Below are 21,353 nucleotides of genomic sequence, written 5' to 3' on the forward strand. Positions count from 1 at the left end.
GAGAAACCGGCAATCTTAAAGAACATTAAGGTTGACAGATCCCCAGGACATGACCAAGAGCATCCTCAAACTTTGTAGGAAAGCTAGGGAAGAAATTAGAGGCCCATGCAGAGCTATCTGCATGATTTTTAGCTATGGATGAAGTTCCAGGATAATGGAGGGAGGGTAGCTAATGTTGTACTGCTATTTAAGATGGGCAGGAAAGAAGAGCCAGAGAACGGAGCCTGATATCAGTGGTGGGTAAGTTATAGGAAGGGATTCCAGGGATTGGGAACTACCAGCATTTCGATAGACAAAGGCTGATTAGGGATAGTCAGCATAGCTTTGTACATGGAAAACTGAGTCACAAATCTGTGAAAGTTCTTTTTTGGAAGAGGTAACAAAGGGCACGGCAGCAGGTGTTGTGCAAATAACTTCAGGAATACTTTTGACAAGGTTCCGTGTGAAAGGCTGGTGTAGAAAGTTAGATTGCATGGGATCCAAGGAGAGCCAGCTAAGTGGATACTCAATTAGCTTGATCCTCAGAATCTGGCAGTGATTGTGAAAGGTTGTTTAAAAGACTAGATGGCTATCAAAAAATGATGTGCCTATTGCTGTTCTACATTTATGTAAACTAGTTGGTTAAGAATGTCCATGGATTATTACCATAATTAGACAAGACCATATGACATAGGAGCAGAATTAGGCCATTTGGCCCATCGAGTCTGCTCCGCCATTTCATCATGGTTGATCCTTTTATCCTCTCAGCCCCAAATCTACTGCCTTCCTCCCATATCCCTTCATGCCCTAACAAACCAAGAATCTATCAACCTCTGAATGGTTATTAAGTTCCTGATAAAACTAAAATAGGTGGTTTCAGACAGTGAAATTATTGAATATTACAGGGGAATCTTCATTAGTTAGGTAAGTCAGTAGAGGAATGCAAAGGAGGTATTCAGTTTAGAATTATGAGGTGTTGAGTTTGAGAAGGTACACCAGCGTAGGATTTGCACAGTGAACAGTAGGACCCCTGAGAATTTTGGAGAACAGAGGGACTTTGCTACTGTAAAATATAGTCACCTTTATGCATCACACTGTAAAGCAACAAATTTAATATATATGTCAGTGATAATAAACCTGATTCTGATTTGTACAAGATGCAATGAGGATTGGGAAGCTTAAAAAAAAACCAACAGAAGACAACTAAAAAATCATTAAGGTAAATATGGAATACAAAAGTAAGCTAGCCAATATTACCAGAAGTTTTTTCAGATACACAAATTGTAAAAGAGAGGCAAGAGTAGATATCGGGCTGCTGGAAAACGATGGTGGAGAAGTAGTAATGGGGACAAGGAAATGGCAGACGATCTGAATAACTATTTTGCGTCAGTCTTCACTGTGGAAGACACTGGCAGTATGATGGACATTCCAGGTGTCAGGGGTCATGAAATGTGCGAAGTTAGAGAAGATCCTTCAGAAATTGAAAGGTCTAAAGGTAGATAAGTGACCTGATGTTGTACACCCCAGGGTTCTGAAAGAGGTGGCTAAAGACATTATGGAGACTTTAGTGGTGATCTTTCAATAATCACTAGATTCTAAAATGATTCTGTATGACTGAAAAATTAGAAATGTCACTTCAATCTTCAAGAAGAGAGGAAGGCAGAAGACAAAATAGAAGCCAATTAGCTTGACCTTAGTGGTTAGGAGAATGCTGGAGTTGATTATCAAGGATGAGGCCTCAGGCTACTTGGAGGCACATGATAAAATAGGCCAAAGTCAACATAGTTTCCTTAAGAGAAAATCTTGCCTGACAAATCTGGAATTCTTTAAGGAAATAACAAGCAGGATAGACAGAGGAGGGTCAGTGGATGTTGTGTATTTGGATGTTCAGAAAGCCTTTGACATGGTGCCACACGATGATGCTGAATAAGAGCCCATAGTATTACAGGAAGGATTCTAGCATGGATAGAAGTTTGGCTGGCTGGCAAGAGTGGAAATAAAGGAGGAATTTTCTGGTTAGCTGCTAGTAACAAGTGCATCAGACACGGTGTTGGGACCGCTTCTTTTCACATTATATGTCATTGATTTAGATGATGAAATTGATGGCTATGTGGCCAAGTTTTCAGATGATATGAAGATAGATGGAGATGCAGGTCATGTTGAGGAGCAAAGAGTCTGCAAAAGAACTTAGACAGATCAAGAGAATGTACAGAGAAATGGCAGACAGAATACAGTGTAGGGAAGTGTACGGTCATGCACTTTGGTAGTGGGAGTAAAAGCATAGACTATTTTCTAAACAGGGAACAAATTTAGAAATCAAAGTTGCAAAGGGAGTTGGGAGTCCTTGTGTAGGATTCCCTAAAGATTCATTTGCAGATTGAGTTAGTGATGAGGAAAGCAAATGTAACGTCAGCATTCATTTCAAAAGGACTAGAATATAAAAGGAAGGATGTAATGCTGAGCTTTATAAGGCACTGGTGAGACCTCACTTGGAATACTGTGGGCAGTTTTGGGCCCCTTATCTTAAAAAAAAGATATGCTGTCATTGGAGAGGGCCCAGAGGATATTCATAAGAAGGTTTCTGGGAATGAAAAGATTAATATATGAGGAGCGTTTGATGGCTCACTGGAGTTAGAAGAAAGAGGGAAACTCATTGAAACATATTGAATATTGAAAGGTCAAAGTATAGTATATGTGGACAGTATGTGGAGGAGTCTAGGACGAGAGGGCACTGCTTCAGAGTATAAAGACGTCCCTTTAGTACAGAAATGAGGAGGAATTTATTCAGCCAGAGGGTGGTGAATCTGTAAAATTCATTGCCACAGACGGCTATGGAGGCCAAGCCATTTGATTGTATTTAAAGCAGAGGTTGATAGGTTCTTGATTGGTGAAGCATTGAAGCTACTGTGAGAAGGCAGGAGAATGTACTTGAGAGGGAAAATTTTAGTCAGCTCTGATCAAATGGCAGAGCAGTCATGACATGCTGAATGGTCTAAATTCTGCTCCTGTGTCATGTTCTAATTGTGCAAGTGGTTGACTGGGAGGAGAGCACCAAGTACAAGCTAATATATTACAGTGCTGCACACTCCTCACTGAAATAAAGGAATAGTAACCTCATAATGCTGTGATAAGCAGCAAATTGATGTGTGGTGGAGATCAACAGTGGCCATGTGATGTGTCCTTCATTTCAGATGTGGAAGTTCAGGAAGACATCCAGTCTCCCAGATAACTACATCTACATGAAATGCATTGAATTGCAATTCCTTACAGATCCTGTTGGGAAAATGCAGCTTGATGACCTCAAACTAAAACAGATTAATTAATCTGGAAATTAATTAATGCAATTAACTATTGCAATTAATTAACCTGGACGACATCCTACAGAATTATTTGACAACTTCACTATCTGCAGCTTCACCGATTTTTGGTTAATTTGCAGATTTCCCATTCAGCCCACATACATTTCATCCAAAATATACACATCGCAAGCAGAGAGGGCACTACATACTGATCCTTGTGGAAAACCACTGATCATCAACTTCAGCACTGGTCCTTGTGAGGCAGAATAACACACCTCTACTTCTATGGTCAAACCAGTTTTGAATCCAATTTATCAAGGGAATAAAAGGACCTTTTCTGGTTGGCTGCCAGGGACTAGTGGTTTTCCTCAGGGGTCAGTATTGGGACAGCTACTTTTCACCTTGTTTCTCAATGGATTTAGATAATGGAATTTTGCCAAAGTTTGCAGATGATGCTAAGATAGGTGAAGAGGTAGGTAATGCTGAGGAAGCACTGCGATTGCAGCAGGACTTGGACTAATTGGAAGAATGGGTATAAAAGTGGCAGATGATATACAGTGTTGGGAAATTATGATAATGCATTTTGGTAAAAGTAGCAATAGTGCAGACTATTATCTAAATGGGCAGAAAATTCAAACATCAGAGGTGCAGAGGGACTTAGGAGTCCTAGTGCAAGACTTCCAGAAGGTTAATTTATAGGTCGAGTCTGTGGTAAAGAAGGCAAATGCAACGTTGGCATTTATTTCAAGGGGAATAGAATATAAAAACAAGGAGATAATGCTGAGGCTTTATAGGACGCTAGTCAGGCCACACTTGGAATATTGTCAACAGTTTTGGGCCCCATATCTCAGAAAGGATGTATTGTCATTGCAGAGTGTCCAGAGGAGGTTAACGAGGATGATTCCAGGAATGAATGGGTTATTATTATTTCCTCAATGAATTCCAATAGATTTGTCAGGCAAGGATTACCCTTAAGAAAACAATGCCTATTTCAACTTAACAAGTACAACACATTGGAGGAACTCAGCAGGTTAGGCAGCATCCGTGGAAACGAGCAGTCAACATTTCGGGCTGAGACCCTTCATTAGGAGTCCTGACGAAGGGTCTCGGCCTGAAACATTGACTGCTCATTTCCACAGATGCTGCCCGACCTGCTGAGTTCCTCCAGTGTGTTTACATGTTGATTTGACCACAGCATCTGCAGTGTACTTTGTGTGCCTATTTAGGCTTATTGCATCTTGGTCCTTCTGAGTACCCCAAAACTTCATTCTTAATAATGGACTCTAAAATCTTACCAACCACTGTCAGGCTAACTGACTTATAATTTATTGTCATTTGCCTTCATTCATTCTTAAAGAGTGGAGTAACATTTGTGATATTGTAGTCCTTTGGAGCCATTCCTGACTCTAGTGACTCCTGAAAGATCACTACTGATGCCTTCACAATCTACTCGGCTACCTCTTTCAGAACCCTAGGTATAACCTATCTACTGCAGGCGACATATCCACCTTGAAACTTATCAGTTTCCCAACCAAGCAGTGCAGATGACATATTTCTGGCATATTCCTGGTGTCTTCTAGAGTGAAGACTGATACTTCAGTAATTTTCCAGTGGTCCAACATCTACTCCTGCCTCTCTTTTATGCTTCCTACATCCAAAGTGTTTTCAGCATCTTCTTTCATATATTGGCTAGCTTACCTTCATATTTCACTTTTCTTTTTAATTGTTTTCTGTTGGTTTTTTAAAAATATTCCAATCCTCTAGCTTCCCACTGGTTTTTGCAATATTGCATGCCAATAGACAACAGACAGTAGGTGCAGGAGTAGGCCATTCAGCCCTTCTAGCCAGCACCGCCATTCACTGTGATCATGGCTGATCATACACAATCAGTACCCCGTTCCTGCCCTCTCCCTATATCCCTTGACCCCGCTATCTATAAGAGCTCGATCTAACTCTCTCTTGGATGCATCCAGAGACTTGGCCTCCACTGCCTTCTGGGGCAGAGCATTCCACATATCCACCACTCTCTGGGTGAAAAAGTTTTTCCGCATCTCTGTTCTAAATGGCCTACCCCTTACTCTTAAACTGTGGCTTCTAGTTCTGGACTCACCCATCAGCGGGAACATGCTTCCTGCCTCCAGCGTGTCCAATCCCTTAATAATCTTATATGTTTCAATCAGATCCCCTCTCATCCTTCTAAATTCCAGTGTATACAAGCCCAGTCCCACCATTCCGGGAATTAACCTTGTGAACCTAGCTGCACTCCCTCAATAACAAGAATGTCCTTCCTCAAATTTGGAGACCAAAACTGCACACAATACTCCAGGTGGGGTCTCACCAGGGCCCTGTACAGCTGCAGAAGGACCTCTTTACTCCTATACTCAATTCCTCTTGTTATAAAGGCCAGCATGCCATTAGCTTTCTTCACTGCCTGCTGTACCTGCATACTTGCTTTCATTGACTAATGTACAAGAACACCTAGATCTCGTTGTACTTTCCCTTTTCCTAACTTGACTCCATTTAGATAGTTATCTGCCTTCCTGTTCTTGCCACCAAAGTGGATAACCGCACATTTATCCACATCAAACTGCATCTGCCATGCATCTGCCCACTCACCCAACCTGTCCAAGTCACCTTGCATTCTCATAACATCCTCCTGAAATTTCACACTGCCACCCAGCTTTGTGTCATCGGCAAATTTGCTGATGTTACTTTTAAACCCTTCATCTAAATCATTAATGTATATTGTAAAGAACTGTGGTCCCAGCACCGAACCTTGCGGTACCCCACTGGTCACAGCCTGCCATTCCGTTAATCATTACTCTTTGTTTCCTGTCAGCCAGCCAATTTTCAATCCATGTCAGTACTCTGCCCTAATACCATGTGCCCTAATTTTGCCCACTAATCTCCTATGTGGGACTTTATCAAAAGCTTTCTGGAAGTCCAGGTACACTACATCCACTGGCTCTCCCTTGTCCATTTTCATAGTTACATCCTCAAAAAACTCCAGAAGATTAGTCAAGCATAATTTTCCCTTCACAAATCCATGCTGACTCGGACTGATCCTTCTACTGCTATCCAAATGTGTCGTAATTTCCTCTTTTATAATTGACTCCAGCATCTTTCCCACCACTGACATCAGGCTAACCGGTCTATAATTCCCTGTTTTCTCTCTCCCTCTTTTCTTGAAAAGTGGGACAACATTAGCCACCCTCCAATCAGCAGGAACTGTTCCTGAATCTGTAGAACATTGGAAATGCGTCCACGATTTCTAGAGCCACCTCTTTAAGTACCCTGGGAAGCAGACCATCGGGTCCCGGGGACTTATCAGCCTTCAGACTCAACAGTCTATCCAATACCGTTTCTTGCCTAATATAAATTTCCTTCAGTTCATCCTTTACCCTAGTTCCTTTGGCCACTATTACATCTGGAAGATTGTCTGTGTCTTCCCTAGTGAAGACAGATCCACAGTACCTGTTCAACTCGTCTGCCATTTCCTTGTTCTCCATAATAAATTCACCCGTTTCTGTCTTCAATGGCCCAATTTTGGTCTTAACTATTTTTTTGCTATTCACATACCTAAAGAAGCTTTTACTATCCTCCTTTATATTCTTGGCTAGTTTACCTTCGTACCTCATTTTTTCTTGGAGTACTGCCTTTTTTGTTATCTTCTGTTGCTCTTTAAAAGCTTCCCAGTCCTCTGGTTTCCCGCTCATCTTTGCTATGTTATACTTCTTCTCTTTTATTTTTATACTGCCCTTTACTTCCCTCGTCAGCCACGGCCACCCCTTACTCCCCTTAGGATCCTTCTTCCTCTTTGGAATGAACCGATCCTGCACCTTCTGCATTATTCCCAGAAATACTTGCCATTGTTGTTCCACTGTCTTCCCTGCTAGGGTATTATTCCATTGAACTTTGGCCAGCTCCTCCCTCATAGCTCCATAGTTCCCTTTGTTCAACTGTAATACTGACACATTCGATTTTCCCTTCTCCTTCTCAAATTGTAGGTTAAAACATATCATATTATGGTCACTACCTCCTAATGGTTCCTTTACCTCGAGGTCCCTGATCAAATCTGGTTCATTGCACAACACTAAATCTAGAATTGCCCTCTCCCTGGTAGGTTCCAGTACAAGCTGTTCTAAGAATCCATCTCAGAGGCACTCCACAATCTCCCTTTCTTGGGGTCCAGTACCATTCTGATTCTCCCAGTCTACCTGCATGTTGAAATCCCCCATGACAACTGTATCATTACCTTTGCGACATGCCAATTTTAACTCTTCATTCAACTTACACCCTACATCCAGACTGCTGTTTGGGGGCCTGTAGATAACTCCCATTAGGGTCTTTCTACCCTTAGAATTTCTCAGTTCTCCTTTTTGCTTTTATGCTATCTTTGAATTCCCTTGTCATCCACAGTTACCACCTCCTCCCATTAGAGTGCTTCTTCTTCTCCCCCTCAGCTTTTCTGCAAATGCAGTGTGTTCTGTTAGTTAAGCCTCATAGACTAGTGTTTTGGCTTCAGCTGAGATAAGGAGCCACTTGCTCAGCCTAGGAATGTTGTGTCAACTAATTGAGTTTATCTTGATAACGTGCTGTAACGTTCTGTTCAGTGGGATGGCATGGAATCTTCAAGAGAGCTGGGTAGGATCAGATTTCTGAGGGACAGTCGTCTGGCTTTGGTTGGGAGGTGTTGGAAGGGGAGGTACAGAGAAGCACAAGGGAAGATACTTGGAGAATTCCACCCAAAGGGAAGACCCTACTGCAAGAAGTGCTTTGTGCAGACGAGTGGTTCCAAGGAGAAAGCGCCAATACTTCTGGAGTTAGCCAGTTTGTTTGTAATGTTCTTCGAGGGAAGTTCAAACTATGGCTGGTGATGTGGATTCAGTGCCCTGAGTAAAGCAATACACCCAACTACTCCTAACATTGATGTGCATATTTAGATTAGTTTAACTGTAATGGGCCCTTCTTTTCTTTTCCTATCAATTGTTGTTAAAGTTGAAATACAGGTAGTCCCCGAGTTACGAATGTCCGACTTACGGACAAATTGTATTTACGAACCGAGGAAGGAGAATGTCGTCTGCCATTTTAAGTTGGATCGCAACGCCGTCCGCCATTTTAAGTCATTGCCGTTGACACTGTGTTGGGTGTTTAACTTTGTATTTGGCTTAAATTTTTCTTAGAAAGATTCACCCCAACTCCTTCCCCTCCCCCCCCCCCCCCCCCGTTGCAGTCGGCTGGTGGTGCAGTGAGATCAGCGCTGGGCTCAAGAACGGAGGTTCATAAGTTTGATTTAGTGACAGACCGCTCCCGTGCCAGGTTGATGTCGATCCAGTGACTCCCATACCATCTGTGCCGGGTTGATGTCGAGCTCACAACTCGACCTCATAAAAAAAAACACTGCCGCCTCCAGTTTAAATTCCCACGTGGAATATTGTGGAGGATCAAATACCCAAACCCAGCACAGCCCCCACTTGTCCCATTTAGCCTGTTTCAGTGCGGTGGAGTTTCGGACCCGGGGAATTCAGTGCGGTGGTCCTTAGGACCCGGCAGACCTCGGGAGCCGGTGCAGCTCAGGACCCGCCGCCCACAGTGTTTCTGTTCCATTGACGGGAAGTAATCACAATTGAAAATAAGGTGGAAATAATAAAGCGTTTGGAAAGAGGTGAAATGCCATTGGTCATTGGAAAAGCGTTTAGGCTACAGTTGGTTAACGATCGGAACAATTTTAAAGGATAACGGATAAAGTGAGAATAATGGAGCATGTGAAAGGCCCTGCCCCGATGAAAGCGATAGTTATTACTAAGCAACGCAGTGGTTTAATTATTGGAATACATACGTTTCTTAAGTGTTTTATATGCATAGAAAGGTGAAATATATACTATATACTATGACAACCGTTTGACTAACTGCCGCTAAATAATACCAGATGTACTTGTTCCGACTTATGTACAAATCCGACTTAAAGACAGACTCAGGAACGGAACTCGTACATAACCCGGGGACTGCCTGTATTGGTGAATATACTTACACTTTAATTTTATGCTGGTGTAAGGTCTGGTATTTTCTGGTGAACAATAATTTATAGGGTATTTGCCATAATATCCGCTCCCTTGTCAGAACATTCCAACTTTCCTGTTTGGTTGAAACCAAAAAATACCGACCCCAGACATGTTTTGCTTATTGAAGGTGGCCTTCTCACTATTACCCATGCAATGCTGAGTTACGTGGCTGTTAGCCAGAGTTAGCTAATCAGCCAAGTCTCATTACAAGCCCCGGTAAGATGGTTACATACGTATATGATGAACATGTGTAAGACAAGACTGCTTCCTAGTAGCACATACATTCAAGAGTTTGAAATGACAGCGATCCCAAACTATCTCATTATATATTCCAAAATTCAAAAAACTTCTGGCCCCAAGCATTTCAGATAAGGGGTACTCAACCTGTATTTGTTTTTGTTTAAACCAACAAAGCCACCCCAACCCTTCTACCCAATTACCTGTTTAGCTCCCATCTGTGATCTTCTATCAGTTAATTTCTAACTCCATAATAAACTCTATCTTGTTTCTTGTACTGTGTGTATTCAAGTATAACACCTTCTGTCCTGCATTCATCATCTCCTCAACTTTGTCTCCATGTTGCCTGAAGTTAAATTCATATCCCTTTATTAGTTTTATTCTGGAGACTTCGTTAACTTCTCCTGTGCTCTACTCCCATTTTATATATTCTGTTGAACCCATTCCCCTAATATTTAGATTAAAACCGGATCCACTGCCCTACATGTACAATTTGTCAGGACTCTAGCCCCAACATGGTTCAGATGGAGTCCGTCCAGTGGACCAGCTCCTTCCTTCTCCAATACTGGAATCATTACCCCAGGAATTCAAACTCACCAGACTATAATTTCCTGTTTTGAATCAGCTGCCCTTTTTAAACAAAGGAACTGCAGCTATTTTCTATTCCTCTGGGACATCAGTTGTGGCTGAAGATGATACAAAGATCACTGTCATGGTCCCAGAAATCTTCTCTCTTGGCTCTTACTGGAATCAATCCCCCTAGATGCTTGTGAATTATTAACCTAGATGCCCTTCAAAAGACCTTGTTTCACCTTTCTTGATATCATCATTCCCCTGAATATCAGGGAAGGGTATACTGATCTCACTAGCCCCAAGTCATTCTCCTTATTGACCTGCAATACAGAATTCCATTTCCTAGTAATACAAATGATCTTCTTTGACTTTCTTCATACAAAATGAATTGGTATTCTCTTTAATCTGACTCACCAAGAACATTTCAAGGAGACATTTAGCCTTCTAATTCCTTAAGTTCTCTCCTACTTCTTCAATGACACTGTTTGCTTTCAAATCCCTAAACCTAACAAAAGTTTGAGAACCTAAATGCAGAATAAGTGACCAGTTTGGCAAAGCGCTAATGGTTGGTCCGCAATGGACATCCCAAGTTCTCAGTTGCATGCCATTTCAATTCCCTTTCCCATTCCCACACTGATCTGTCCATCCTCAGCTTTCTCTAGTGCAAGAATGAGAGCCAACACAAACTGAAGGAACAACACTTCATATTCTGCCTTGGCAAGATACAATTCAACGGCTTGAAGACTGAGTTTTTTATCTTTAGGAAATCTTCCCTTTCAGTGGGTTTTATTTTACTCCTCACTCCTGCACACACCACAGCAGCCAGAGCTATGTCAAGTATTCCATCGGGCTTTGAAAGGATATGGTATTGCACAGTGAAGAAAGTTCATATAATCAACAGTGGTCAATCTCAATTGAGGACATAGTCAAGTCAACATTTCAGTGCTGTGAACTATCTCATTATAAACTGTGTGCTATTGCGAAGACAAATAGATAAGGGTGTTTGGGGCCTGACATACTTTGGAAAAGTACTTGTTGACAGATTACAAATCTCACATAAATACCTTGACAATTTAGTAACCAAATGATTCCTAAAATAGTTATAGGATGGTGCCAGCAGCAATTTGAAGAAATTAAGAAAATGTGTGCATACGGATAAAGATTGAAATTATTGCTGTTGCTCCTTGTGGCGCATTGGGTGATTACTTAAAGCTATGTGGGGAATTTTTGAGTTATTTGATTCAGTAATGACAAATAAAGTAGTTGTTAGACAAAGCTGTTGTCTGGTATGTTTTATTGCATGATATATTTAATTGGAAACACCCCCTTCCCTTCCTTCTTCCTACTCTTTCCCCTTTCCCTCACCCTCCCATGCCATTCTCTATACCCCCAGCTTCTCTGCTGCTGCTTTCCTTGCTTTGTTAATGAGGCTTAGTATACCTGCTCTTTGCTAAGCCTCGGTAAGAAAACAAGGAGAGCAGCAATTGACTGTTCCATCACCTTCTCCCAGGAGAAACTATACCTGATATATGCAGGAAGACAGCCTTTATAGTGGCAGAGAAGGAAGCCTCAAGTGGGCATGCACAGCTTCTTTTTTCACTCGCTGAACAAATAACTTCCAAATCAAAAGTACCATTAATATAGTTAAGCTTTGGATATACATTTCATTTTGAAGAGGTATCAATCAAGTACAAAACTGAAGGCAAACAACCAGGTACGTTCCAATGAGGCATGGAAAGGATGGCAAGGTACAGGAACCGTGGTGTACAAAGGCTGTTGTAAATCTAGTTAAGAAGACAAAAAAAGCTGACAAAAGGTTCAAAAAACTAGGTAATGACAGAGATTAGATTATAAGGCTAGCAGGGAGGAGTTTAAGAATGAAATTAGGAGAGCCAGGAGGTGACATAAGGCCTTGGCGAGCAGGATTAAGGAATGCCCCAAGGCATTCTACAAGTATGTGAAGAACAAGAGGATAAGACTGGAGAGAATTGGACCAATCAAGTGTGACAGTGGAAAAGTGTGTATGGAACCAGAGGAGATAGCAGAGGTACTTAATGAGCACTTTGCTTTGGTATTCTCTATGGAAAAGGACCTCGGCAATTGTAGGGATGACTTACAGCAGTCTGAAAATCTTGAGCATGTAGATTTTAAGAAAGAGGATGTGCTGGAGCTTTTGGAAAGCGTCAAGTTGGATAAGTCACTGGGACCGGATGAGATATACCCCAGGCTATTGTGAGAGGCGAGGGAGGAGATTGCTGAGCCTCTGACGATGATCTTTGCATCATCAATGGGTACGGAAGAGGTTCCAGAGGATTGGAGGGTTGCAGATATTGTTCCCTTATTCAAGAAAGAAAATAGAGATAGCCCAGGAAATTATAGACCAGTGAGGTTTACTTCAGTGGTTGGTAAGTTGATGGAGAAGATCCTGAGAGTCAGGGTTTTTGAACATTTGGAGAGGCATAATATGATTAGGAATAGTCAGCATGGCTTTGTCAAAGGCAGGTCATGCCTTACGAGCCTGATTGAATTTTTTGAGGATGTGACTAAACACATTGATGAAGGTAGAGCAGTAGATGTAGTGTATATGGATTTCAGCAAGGCATTTGATAATGTACCCCATGCCAGGCTTATTGAGAAAGTAAGGAGGCATGGGATCCAAGAGGACCTTGCTTTGTGGATCCAAAACTGGCTTGGCCACAGAATTCAAAGAGTGGGTGTAGATGGGTTAAATTCTGCATGGAGGTGAGTAACCAGTGGTGTGCCTCAGGGAACTGTTCTGGGACCCCTTCTCTTCATGATTTTTATAAATGACCTGGATGCGAAAGTGGAGGGATGGGTTAGTAAATTTGCTGATGACACAAAGGTTGAGGGGATTGTGGATAGTGTGAAGGGCTGTCAGAGGTTACAGCAGGACATCAATAGGATGTAAAACTGGGCTGAGAAGTAGCAGATGAGTTCAACCCAGGTAAGTGTGAGGTGATTCATTTTTGTAGGTCAAATATGATGGCAAAATATAGTATTAATGGTAGTCTGGTGGATCAATAAAATCTTGGAATCTCAATCCACAGGACATTCAAAGGTATTGCGCAGGTTGACTGTGTGGTTAAGGCAGCATGCGGTGCATTGGCCTTCATCAACCATGAGATTGAGTTCAAGAGCCGAGAGGTAATGTTACAGCTGTATGGGACCCTGGTCAGACCCCACTTGGAGTACTGTGCTCAGTTCTGGTCACCTCACTACAGGAAGGCTGTGAAAACCACAGAAAGAGTGCAGAGGAAATTTACAAGGATGTTGCCTGGATTGGGGAGCATGCCTTATGAGAATAGGTTACGTGAACTTGCCTTTTCTCCTTGGAGCAACGCAGGATGAGAGGTGACCTGACAGAGGTGTGTAAGATAATGAGAGGCATTGATCGTGTGGATAGTCAGAGGCTTTTTCCGGGGCTGAAATGGCTAACAGGAGATTGCACAGTTTTAAGGTGCTTGGAAGTAGGTACAGAGGAGATGTCAGGAGTAAGTTCTTTTTATACAAAGAGTGATGAGTGTGTGGAATGGGCTGTCAGCAATGGTGGTGGAGGAGGACACAATCAGGTCTTTTAAGAGACTCTTGGATAGATACATGGAGATTAAAAAATAGAGGGCTATGGGTAACCCTAGGTAATTTCTAAAGTACATGTTTGGCACAGCATTGTGGGCCAAAGGGCCTGTATTGTTCTGTAGATTTTCTATGTTTCTAACAAAGTCCAAGGAACAGCTTACCTCTAGCTCTGTTTTCAGACGCTCCTCTCGATCAGTGCTATACTCGACTTCTTTTGCCTGTCTTCGTAAAGCATCAGAAAGATTGCTGCGCTCAACTTCTAGCTCTTTTAATCGCTTTTGCAACTGAACGAACGTTTGCTCCTGGTCCTTAAGGTAGAATAAATTCATCAATTTAATTGATTTTAAGTGTAAGTTTTTTCAAAAATGGCTCCAAATATTTAGATAAAAGTCTTTTTTGTACTTTAGATTTACATCACTTTCATAAGACCATTAGAAGTGTTTGTGATAAAAGTGCATTGCACCTTACATTATTTTGAACATTTATAAAACATCTTATATTTATCGGATACCTAGATAGGAAAGGAGTAGAAGGAATTCGCAGTTTACATAAGGAAATCAAAGACAGGTTTCAAATTTCCTCACAGAGCATGGGAAAATAAGGATGCAGCTGCTAGATTGTGTTCAAAACAAGTGATAAGCAAACTAACTTTAAAGGATAAACTTATATTATCCACACAAACTCATTGCCTTGGTATCCACAAGGAATATCCTCTATGATGCAGTGCGGCATTGCTATTTTACCAAATAGTATAAAAATATATTTTTTTTTCAGATCAAAAGTTAATAAACACAAAGTGCTGTCCATCATCTGCAGCAACAAAAAATATCATCGACCACAATCTGTAACTTCAAACAGAAAGGAAAATGGAGCAAGGAGACACAAGAGAACAAGTACCCGATGCATTCTTGTGCCAATGTAAGAATGATGAAATTGCAGGTTTTTAGTGGTGCAAGATCCCAAAAAGCTTGGAAAACAGCTTAATGACAAATGTACTAGAATCCAATGAATAGAAGACAACACAAAGCAGAGTTTGCTGTACTTGGAAGAACTAAGTACTGATCCTTGCTCATGAGTCTAGAGAACTGGCTGACAGTATAAACACCTCCAGATTCAAGTTCTAAGCTCAAGCTGTAAGCTGCTGAATTTGCAGGTGTGTTGCCAGGAATAAAATAGCAATAACCAGTACTCTCCAGGAAATTACATCAAAGAATAACAGAGGGTGACCAAAAACAGTGATTCTCAAGGAGGATAATTACTTGTGGAGAGAAAATTTATGAGAAACATAGAAACATAGAATAGTACAGCACATTACAGGCCCTTCGGCCCACAATATTGTGCCGACCCTGCCTCTCATATAACCCCCCACCTTAAATTCCTCCATATACCTGTCTAGTAGTCTCTTAAACTTCACTAGTGTATCTGCCTCCACCACTGACTCAGGCAGTGCATTCCACGCACCAACCACTCTCTGACTGAAAAACCTTCCTCTAATATCCCCCTTGAACTTCCCTCCCCTTACCTTAAACCCATGTCCTCTTGTACTGAGCAGTGGTGCTAGCTGTCCACTCTGTCTATTCCTCTTAATATCTTGTACACCTCTATCATGTCTCCTCTCATCCTCCTTCTCTCCAGAGAGTAAAGCCCTAGCTCCCTTAATCTCTGATCATAATCCATACTCTCTATGGTAAATCTCCTCTGTATCCTTTCCAATGCTTCCACATCCTTCCTATACTGAGGCGACCAGAACTGGACACAGTACTCCAAGTGTGGCCTAACCAGAGTTTTATAGAGCTGCATCAATACATCATGACTGTTAAACTCTATCCCTCGACTTATGAAAGCTAACACCCCATAAGCTTTCTTAACTACCCTATCTACCTGTGAGGCAACTTTCAGGGATCTGTGGACATGTACCCCAAGATCCCTCTGCTCCTCCACACTACCAAGTATCCTGCCATTTACTTTATACTCTGCCTTGGAGTTTGTCCTTCCAAGGTGTACCAACTCACACTTCTCCGGGTTGAACTCCATCTGCCACTTCTCAGCCCACTTCTGCATCCTATCAATGTCTCTCTGCAATCTTTAACAATCCTCTACACTATCTACAACACCACCAACCTTTGTGTCGTCTGCAAATGCCTTACTAAAATCCATGTAGATCACATCCACTGCACTACCCTCATCTATATGTCCAGTCACCTCCTGAAAGAACTCTATCAGGCTTGTTAGACACGATCTGCCCTTCACAAAGCCATGCTGACTGTCCCTGATCAGACCATGATTCTCTAAATGCCCATAGATCCTTTCTCTAAGAATCTTTTCCAACAGCTTTCCCACCACAGATGTAAGGCTCACTGGTCTATAACTACCTGGACTATCCCTACTACCTTTTTTGAACAAGGGGACAACATTCACCTTCCTCCAATCCTCCGGTACCATTTTTGTGGACAATGAGGACATAAAGATCCTAGCCAGAGGTTCAGCAATCTCTTCCCTTGCCTTGTGGAGCAGCCTGGGGAATATTCAATCAGGCCCCGGGGACCTATCCATCCTAATGTATTTTAACAACTCCAACACCTCCTCTCTCTTAATATCAACATGCTCCAGAACATCAACCTCACTCATATTGTCCTCACCATCATCAAGTTCCCTCTCAGTGGTGAATACTGAAGAGAAGTATTCATTGAGGACCTCGCTCACTTCCACAGCCTCCAGGCACATCTTCCCATTTTTATCTCTAATTGGTCCTACCTTCACTCCTGTCATCCTTTTGTTCTTCACATAATTGAAGAATGCCTTGGGGTTTTCCTTTACCCTACTCGCCGAGGCCTTCTCATGCCCCCTTCTTGCTCTTCTCAGCCCCTTCTTAAGCTCCTTTCTTGCTACCCTATATTCCTCAATAGACCCATCTGATCCTTGCTTCCTAAACCTCACGTATGCTGCCTTCTTCCACCTGACTAGATTTTCCACTTCACTTGTCACCCATGGTTCCTTCACCCTACCATTCTTTATCTTTCTCACCGGGACAAATTTATCCCTAACATCCTGCAAAAGATCCTTAAACATCGACCGCATGTCCATAGTACATTTCCCTGCAAAAACATCATCCCAATTCACACCTGCAAGTTCTAGCCTTATAGCCTCATAATTTGCCCTTCCCCAATTAAAAATTTTCCCATCCTCTCTGATTCTATTCTTTTCCATGATAATGCTAAAGGTCAGGGAGCAGTGATCACTGTCCCCCAGATGCTCACCCACTGACAGATCTGTGACCTGACCCAGTTTGTTACCTAATACAGGATCTAGTATGGCATTCCCCCTAATCGGTCTGTCAACATACTGTGACAGGAACCCGTCCTGGACACACTTAACAATCTCTGCCCCATCTAAACCCTTGGAACTAATCAAGGGCCAATCAATATTAGGGAAGTTAAAGTCACCCATGATAACAACCCTGTTATTTTTGCACCTTTCCAAAATCTGCCTCCCAATCTGCTCCTCGGTATCTCTGCTGCTACCAGGGGGCCTATAGAATACCCCCAGTAGAGTAACTGCTCCCTTCCTGTTCCTGACTTCCATCCATACTGACTCAAAAGAGGATCCTGCTACATTACCCACCCTTTCTGCAGCTGTAATAGTATCCCTGACCAGTAATGCCACCCCTCCTCCCCTTTCCCCCCCTCTCTATCCCTTTTAAAGCACTGAAATCCAGGAATATTGAGAATCCATTCCTGCCCTGGTGCCAGCCAAGTCTCCATAATGGCCACTACATCATAATTCCATGTATGTATCCAAGCTCTCAGTTCATCACCTTTGTTCCTGATGCTTCTTGCATTGAAGCACACACACTTTAGCCCTTCTACCTTACTACCTTTATACCCTTTATTCTGCTGCTCTTTCCTCAAAGCCTCTCTATATGTTAAATCTGGCAATACTCCATGCACTTCTTTCACTGCTCTATCGCTCTGGGTCCCATCCCCCTTGCAAATTAGTTTAAACCCTCCCGAACCATGCTAGCAAACCTACCAGCAAGGATATTGCTTCCCCCTCGAGTTCAGGTGCAACCCATCCAATCTGTACAGGACCCACCTTCCCCAGAAGAGATCCCAATGGTCCAAAAATCTAAAACCCTGCCCCCTGCACCAACTCCTCAGCCACGTATTCAACTGCCATCTCCTCCAATTCTTACCATCACTATCACGTAGAACTGGCAGCAATCCTGAGAACGCCACCCTTGAGGTCCTGTTCTTCAGCCTTCTGCCTAGTTCCTGAAACTCACACTTCAGGACCTTATCCCTCTTCCTGCCTATGTCGTTGGTCCCAACATGTATCACGACTTCTGGTTGCTTTCCTTCTCGTACCAGGATGTCATGCACCCGGTCAGAGACATCCCGGACCCTGGCACCCGGGAGGCAACAAACCATGCGGGTTTCCTTCTCACATCCACAAAATCTCCTGTCTGCACCCCTGACTATAGAGTCTCCAATGACGACAGCTCTCCTCTTCTCCGTCCCATCCTTCTGCACCACAGGGTCAGACTCAGTGCCAGAGGCCCTGCCACCGTGGCTCACACCTGGTCGGTTGTCCTCACCAACAGCAACCAGGACGATAAACTTATTATTCAGGGGAATGGCTACAGGGGTGCTCTGCACTACCTGTCTACTCTCCTTTGCTTTCCCCCCTCGGACTGTCACCCAACGACCAGAAGAAGTGCCAGAGTACACGTTCTCATTACATCTGGGAGAGACAGCTGTTGCAGGCAACGTATGAATCACTGGCCAGGGAAGAACATAGTACTTAAATACATCACACAAAATGAGATACACTTTGCGTTCCTCTGACTGTCCAAACCCTCCAGAGTATCCAAGGCTGACACATGATGCAGAAAACTAGAGCAAAGTCCCAACACAGAGGGCTCAATGGATGCCCGTATTTATCAGCTGACTCCACATCAAGACTACCAGAACTGACTGGAAGCAGCTGCTCATACAGAGGGGTAGCAGAAGAGCTGGGCCACAGATGAGATTGAAACAGTGTGGTATGAAGATTCACCCCACCTCACAAAAATACTGATAACTCACAGAATGCATTGCAACCTCTGCTGCAGAATAAATACCAAGTTCATGTAGGCCATTATGAACAGCAACCAGTGATAACTAGATTTAAGAATACGTTTTAAGGAGATGTCCTCTCATTCTTCTGAACTCCAGTGAGTACAGGCCCAGAGCCATCAAACACTCCTCATAGATTAATCCTTTCATTCCTAGGATCATTTTCATGCATTTCCGCTGGACCCTCTCCAATGCCAGCATATCCTTTCTTAGATAAGGGGCTCAAAACTGCTTACAATACTCCAAGTGCAGTCTGACCAATATCTTAAGGTCTCAGCATCACATCCTTTTTATATTGTAGCACTCTTAAAATTAATGCTAACATTACACTTTCTACTCTATCCACTGACTCAACCTGCAAGTTAACCTTTAGGGAATTCCGCACAAAGACTCCCAAGTCCCTTTGTATTTTTTGAATTTTCTCCCTGTTTAGAAAATAGGCTACACCTTTACTCTTTCTAACAAAGTGCATGACCATACACTTCTCAACACTATATTTCATCTGCTGCTTCTTTGCCCATTCTTCTAATCTGTCCAAGTCCTTCTATAGACTCCTTACTTCCTCAACGCTACAGTGCCTATTATTTAGCCCCCAACCCTTTGTTAATGTAAATGAAATTTACAACCAGAGATTTTCATCCTTAACTGAGAATTTTTATCTGTGAAACACATGCGCCTTTTTCCACAGTACAGCCCAAATAACAGGAAAAATTGTAAAGCAAGAAATGTTAACAATTCAAAACTGAAATGTCAGCAGTTCAGAAGTAGTCATCCCCTTTGCTCAGTACTCTTGCAGCGGATTACAGCCAGTGGTCTTTTGGATAAGTACACATTAGCTTTGCATAACGTGTTGGAGCAAGATTTGCCCATTCCTCCTTTGCAAAGTTGCTCAAGTTGTGCCAGATTGGTTGGGAAGTGGTGGTGGGAAGTGATATGCTTTTTTTTTTAGCCAGGGCTTCATTCTTGCCACACTCCTTTTTGTGCAAGACCTTAGAGATTGTAGAGCCATGAACTCATCTCCAGTTGCAGCCACTGACATGTGCAGCTCACTCAGAGTGACTGTTGATGTCACAGTAACCTTTCTTACAACTGCCATTCTTCTCTGGTGACTAAGTTTAGAGGGACAGTCTGACAGGCAGTGTGGCTTTGGTTTCATATTTTTAGCACTTTTTTCACAATGAATTCCTTTGAGCTCAGAGGAATGTTCAGTGCCTTTGACGTGTTCTTATACCCTTCCCCAGATTTGTGCTTCTCTATTACCATGTCCCTGACTTGTCTTCAATGTTCTTTTGACTTCATTTTGGTTTGGCCTATTGAAAATCTATCATACTGATGAACCTTAGAGAGAAAAAGGGTATTTATTCATAAGAATCCATTGAAAGCAGATGATTATCCCCTTTCCCCATTAGACATGCTCTTTAATCCAGGCAGCATCCTGGTAAATCTCCTCTGCACCCTTTCTGAAGCTGGTAAGGTAATATATAGTACTGCACCTGAGGAAAGTTAGCATAGTAATTACAAAGGGGATGAATACTTACTCAGGCTCACAATTTTGGTTTATTTTTTCATAAATTGTTGACAGGTTTGGAGTTTTTCTTTCAATTTGACATGATGCTACTCCAATATATTTTAAGTTTAGAAAATGATAGAGTAATATGTGAAAATTGTTGTGGGGACCGAATACTTTTTCAAGGCATTGTATCATCCACAAACTTGGCCATGAAGCCATTAATTCCATCATCCAGATCTTGACATACTGTATAACATAATCGAAGGAGTCCAACACCAGCTCCTGCAGAACACCACTAGTAACTGGCAGAAAACCAGAAAAGGTCCCCTTTAATCCCACTCTTTGCCTCCTGCCAGTCAGCGACTCATCTATCCAAGCTCTTATCTTTCCTATAATACCATGGACACTTATCTTGTTAAGTATGCTCACGTGCAGCATCTTGTTAAAGGCCTTCTGAAAATCCAAGGGAACAACATCCACTAACTCCTTTGTCTATCCTGCCTGTTATTTCAACAGAGTTGTAGGGCAAGATATTCCCTTAAGGAAACCATGCTGACTTAGGCCTATTTTATCATGTGCCTCCAAGTAGCCTGAAACCAGATCCTCAATAATGGACGCAACATCTTCCTAACCACTGAAGTCAGGCTAACTAAAGTACCTATAAAAAACATAAACCAAATATATGGGGTCAAGAATTTGACTGAATTTGAGAAGAAACTCACTGAATAGATAAAATTTCATGAAGGGAAGTCGGGGGGAGAGCAGAGGAGTGCAGCGGTGATAGGGGACTTCAGGGGTGTGTGCTTAGCCCACTGTTCTACTCCCCCAATACCCATGACTGTGTAGGCAGGTATAGCTCAAAAGTAATCTCTTAATTTACTGATGATACAACCATTGTTGGTAGAATCTCAGATGGAAATGAGAGGGTGTACAGGAGTGAGATACACCAGCCAGATGAGTGGTATCACAGCAACAACCTTGC

General features: G+C 42.4%; 1 protein-coding gene across 3 annotated transcripts in view; it reads right to left on the reverse strand.

Annotated features, from left to right (window-relative positions):
• LOC140729194 (coiled-coil domain-containing protein 171-like) overlaps positions 1–21,353 on the reverse strand; it is a 417,526-nt gene that overhangs the window by 360,793 nt on the left and 35,380 nt on the right. For all 3 annotated transcript variants that reach the window (XM_073048682.1, XM_073048685.1, XM_073048684.1), the window contains exon 6: positions 13,909–14,055. In XM_073048682.1, coding sequence (XP_072904783.1) covers positions 13,909–14,055 — 147 coding nt within the window. The remainder of the gene's footprint in view (positions 1–13,908; positions 14,056–21,353) is intronic.

Source organism: Hemitrygon akajei, chromosome 6, assembly GCF_048418815.1.
Source record: "Hemitrygon akajei chromosome 6, sHemAka1.3, whole genome shotgun sequence".
Taxonomy (NCBI): Eukaryota; Metazoa; Chordata; class Chondrichthyes; order Myliobatiformes; family Dasyatidae; genus Hemitrygon; species Hemitrygon akajei.